General features: G+C 37.6%; 1 protein-coding gene across 1 annotated transcript in view; it reads left to right on the forward strand.

Moving 5' to 3' along the window:
• Positions 1–1,270: 1,270 nt before the first annotated feature.
• LOC118331262 (rho-related GTP-binding protein RhoN-like) overlaps positions 1,271–4,986 on the forward strand; it is a 28,052-nt gene continuing 24,336 nt past the window's right edge. The window contains exons 1-2 of the mRNA XM_035666069.1: positions 1,271–1,590; positions 2,886–2,973. Coding sequence (XP_035521962.1) covers positions 1,486–1,590; positions 2,886–2,973 — 193 coding nt within the window. The 5' untranslated portion in view covers positions 1,271–1,485. The remainder of the gene's footprint in view (positions 1,591–2,885; positions 2,974–4,986) is intronic.

Genomic DNA, 4,986 nt, shown 5'->3' on the forward strand with positions numbered 1-4,986 from the left:
AATCTGTTAATGTTGTTCTTACTACCCTGCTAGCATATTCATATATATCCCTGTACATATGCACATTACTCTGCACTTTACTGCTTTTTGCACTTCTGGTTAGATGCTTAACTGCATTTCGTTGTCTTAGTACTTGTACTCTGTGCAATGACAAAAAATTGAATCTAATGTAATCTAATTTAATCTAAAAACGACTTTAAATTATGTTGAGTTAAAACTTTACTTTATCTATTACTAAAATTCTGCTACATGTACAGTGCAGTAATAAAGTGTTACAGTATTATGACATGGACGGGAGACATTCTGCTGCATTACGAGTACTATGAATACATTTTGTTCATTATACACCTGTGTTTTTATTTTGGAAGGATTTTAAATATCAGATTATTTGCAATTAGTATTTCTACTCTAAACTTTTTACTTTTACTGCAGTAAATAAAGAGGAGAAATGTCAATTCTTAAACTGTGAAAAGAGGAAAACCAAACTGACTTTGGAAAACAAACTGCCTACCTCAGTTTGACCAGAAGATGGAGCTAAAATACTGAATCAGAGGTTAGTTCTTCTGCTCAGTGCCTGCTCTTTTCATACACTGTCTATGACAATAACCTATAATAAAGTGAATAATATAGTTTAATGAGAATTGAAAGTATGAGAAACTCATTGTATGTATAAAGTATACATGTTTAGCCTATTGCACTGCCTGACACTTGGATAATTGTGATAATAAAGCACCGCAAAACATACAGTTTAATATAATCTCACAAAGGTTTCAATAAATAGAAAATATGTTAATTTGGTTCATTATAATTTCACTTACAAATGAGAGATAACGAATTTGCATTTAAGTAAATTGAAAAACCTTCACATTTCACCAAGACAGCCAGAGGAAGACCGGAAGAAGGAGGATTTTAGCTTCAAAATAATAGCACAATAAATAATAGTATATTATATATAAATTACATAATAGTCGCTTTCTTAAGGACACTTTGGCCCCTGGCTGTGTGGTTAGAGTTTGGTTATTATGGCCACCTCAACTACTATAAATAAGTTAGAATATAGTTTGAATTTTATTTTTTAAACATAGTAGGCAATGGGCATACCTCTAATCTACCATGTAGTGGATGAATATGTTTTATTCATCTATATGGATACATTTACAGATAACTTTACAGTACTTTGCAGGCTTTTATTATGAAAGATCCTCCAGGAAACCGGTTTTAAGAGACGCACAGGTGTTGTCAGTGTGCCTCACTTCACCGGTGGAGCAGAGGAGCTCGGCACTGCGCAGAGCATGTAGTCGGAACTACTTCACATTGTGGCACTGAAGTTTTTATCTGTTTTGAATCAGAAGTAATTTTGTTCTTCGGGGGGAAACATTTACAACATTTACAACATTTAAAAGCTGCTCTTCGACTCTCAACTAGTTTGGAGCTAAATGAGAAGTAGGCAGCGAAACAGGAGCACTCAGTGATACTCGGGGCGCGATGGAGAGCAAGGGATTACTTCGCTGTAAGATTGTGGTGGTCGGCGATGCGCAGTGTGGCAAGACGGCTCTCCTTCACGTTTTTGCCAAAGACTCGTACCCAGAGGTAAGATGCTGTATTTCATAAAGATGGACACATGAGTGATTACTGCAGCACTGGTGCGTAAAGTCCCTGAAACCATGCGGAACGACAAAGTCTCCATCCTGCCTGACTTCTCAAGGAGAACTTGAAAACCTTTTTATGCTGTCTCAGTTATGGGGACTGACTGATGACACACAAGATGTTATTTATTTATTTTAATGCGGTTTTGCTTTTTTCTTATTGGCCTACTGTAAATTAGACCGGGACGCTGCCTTAAGGTTCTTTAGACAGGTTATGTCTATCTTTTTTGGTCTAATATAATGTAAAAACTACATTAATTGAACATAATGTCAGGATTTGATCAGACTCAGCGCTCATTCAGTTCCCATTTGCCACAGAAATTTGGGCTCCGTGCGCTTTTGCGCATAGCGCGCGTCAGCGGCTGTAAGCGCCGCTCGCTGTAGGAGCAATCTGGTCTGTAAATACTGAAACATAACTGGTTTGACCACAGCAACAACCAGTGAGCCGAACTGCCTCTGAGCAACACACTGAATCACCACCTCTCTTTCTAGATGTTGTGTTGTGAGACATTAAGAGTTTAAATGTGCAGTTATGATGTTTCCATATAAAAACTCTGAATGATATTAATCAAGAAAAAGAAGAAAAAAGAAAGAATACTGATTAATCTGCTGGATTTAAAATAGCATCAATCTGAAGTTATCAGATGCAATAACAGACAGACCTTAAATATTTTGCAACTCCTCTTTAATGAGCAGTGGACATTTTGGACAACACCAGTGGAGATTTTGAATGGATAAATACAAGGACATCTCATTTTCATCAGTTGTTGTTATTCAAGTTATGGTTTTGCCCATGCTTACAGTATGTTGATGACATTTTCAATGCATTAACAACAACAGAAAATGTAATTAATTGGCAGATATTGTATTGAAAAGACCAAAAACACCTGACATGTTACCCAAAAGAAGAAACACAGATGTGATGGACTGAAATATCCTTTTTACTTCAATTTCAATCGAAACTCTTGAACTGTTGAGAATAATGAAATCAAAGCTTGTTGACCTAAATTTCTGAATTTGGAAATAGGTCAAAGCTCAGAATTGGCCTCATCTACTTTCCATACACGCTATCTCATGCCTCTGATGTTCAAGAGTGCACTATCATCTGCGCTACAGCTGCTTGAAATAACTGAGATTTCTCTTGTACCTTACATTATCTTGATTTAAATCAAATCTTACAATGTACACAACACCCCTCTGAGCTTTCATCTAATCTTTGCCGCACATGTCTCATTTCAGAATTATGTTCCCACGGTGTTCGAGAATTACACAGCCAGCTTCGAGATTGACAAACAGAGGATCGAGCTCAACATGTGGGACACTTCAGGTTGGTTTTCATCCTTTGTGTGTGGCAAGATTATCATGCCAGTGTGATGAGAGGTGCTCCGCAATCGTCAGCCCACAAGGAAGTTACTGCAACAGGCCGTGCAGATTGGCAAACAGCTGACTCCTTGGAGTGTTCAACAAAATCCAGGCTGTGGGCCAAAAAACATTAGCAGCCACAGCTAGAGTGTGTCCGGATAATCTGTTGGGAGTACTACTGTATGTTTTTAACTAATATAATTCTGTTATAGATTCAGATTCACTTTTAGCAGACACAGACGTCGTCTTTGTTCATACAGTGTTTATAGAACTTCAGTCCTGTCATCACCTTTAGAGTTAGAGTTGTAGTTTGTTTTCAGAGTTAAGTCATCCCCTTGTGTGGATAAACAACTTGTCATTCAACACTTGCCTGCTTCAAGTATCTGTCACAGTATAATCATCACTTATGAACGCTCTAAAATTGGCTGCATGCACGACTTTATTACACTTATAATTTGGCATCGTCACCGGTTTAATGCAACATGACAGGCTTTCCACTGTTAAAACAAGTTCATTTTGTTTGAGTTAACAAATGTTGATCACAGGCTTGTTTGTCCACTAGTAGTGCTGATATGGCTTTGGGGCAGCTGTTCAAAACTGTGAAGTCAACTCTTAATACGCGAGGACTGATGTGGATTTTTAGGCCCGCAAATTTTATATTTTCATACATTTTTAGTCATTTTGCATTTTTCAGACTATACTCAAACAAGATGAGAGTTTGTGGAGCAGTCAGATTCCTCAGAGCTAACTTTCACCCCGTGTCAGCCTTTAGGCTCTTTCACATTTCTTTTCCACTTACATAACAACACCCAAAAAACTTGTTCCCACACAAGCACAGAGTGCAGCTTTAATGTGCAGCATTCCATTAACCTCCACCCATACAGATACACAGAAAGACCAGCTAGACAAGCTGGAGATTAAGCTGAGGCTGGTGTTGCCTGTTGGTTTGCAGTGGGTGAGGCCACTCCGCTGTGTTTGAACAACACCCTTCTGAAATTGCTGGTTGTTCCACACACACACACACCTTTCTCTCAATGAGCTGCATGATGGATATCAATTACAAAGGGAAGGTAGTAATTTACTCCACCAAACAAAAAAAATCAGTTCATCTTTTTGTGCCATTCAGGACTTGATTATGTCATATTAATGGCATCTCACTGCATACAATAGAGGCTGAACATAGTGGACATAGTGCTCCCAGGTGTGAATGTGTGTATGAGGTGTTTTCTCAGCAACGCTTTGCTAAACCGTCTCCATAAATACATTTAACAAAAATCTATTTTTATCTGAGCGTGTACTATTGTGGAAGGAAAATAGGTATTACTTTTTAATAAGTAATCCTTTAAAAAGGGTTCATGGGAGGATACACACCAGCCAAAGGGGTGTTTTACAATCTGGCAGCCCAAACACTGGATTTATTTACTAAAAGAAATAATAACTGATTTATTAGTGTTTATAAAACCATTCGCTATTACTTAGAAAGTATAATAAATTATACTGATAGTTGTTGAGATAAAAGTAAGGAAAGGACGTTGGCGGCACCAGGGCTTAAAGGGATAGTTAATTTACTAAAATACACTTATTCAATTCTTTTCCATGAGAAAATCGTGAGAAAATCGATCTTAATCTCACATCTGTACAATAAATATGAAGCTACAGGCAGCAACCAGTTAGCCTAGCTTAGCATAAAGACCAGAAACAAGGGGAAACAGCTTAGCCCGGCACTGTGTGTAATATGGACAGAAACCAAAGTGTAAGAATGACTTTAGCTTCATGCAGAGTTAAGCTAACTGGCTGTTGGCTGTAGCTTCATATTTACTATACAGACACGCAAGTGGTGTCAAACTTCTTATATAACTCTCGACAAGAAAAGCAAATAAGCCAATTTCCCCAAATATCAAACAGTTTCTTTTTTACTATTAATGGGATATAGTCAAAAATTTGACTCTGAATGATCTAGATTATGGCAGGTGATCCA

This window comes from Morone saxatilis, unplaced genomic scaffold (genome assembly GCF_004916995.1).
Source record: "Morone saxatilis isolate NCDOM2014 unplaced genomic scaffold, NCSU_SB_2.0 Contig1, whole genome shotgun sequence".
NCBI lineage: Eukaryota > Metazoa > Chordata > Actinopteri > Moronidae > Morone > Morone saxatilis.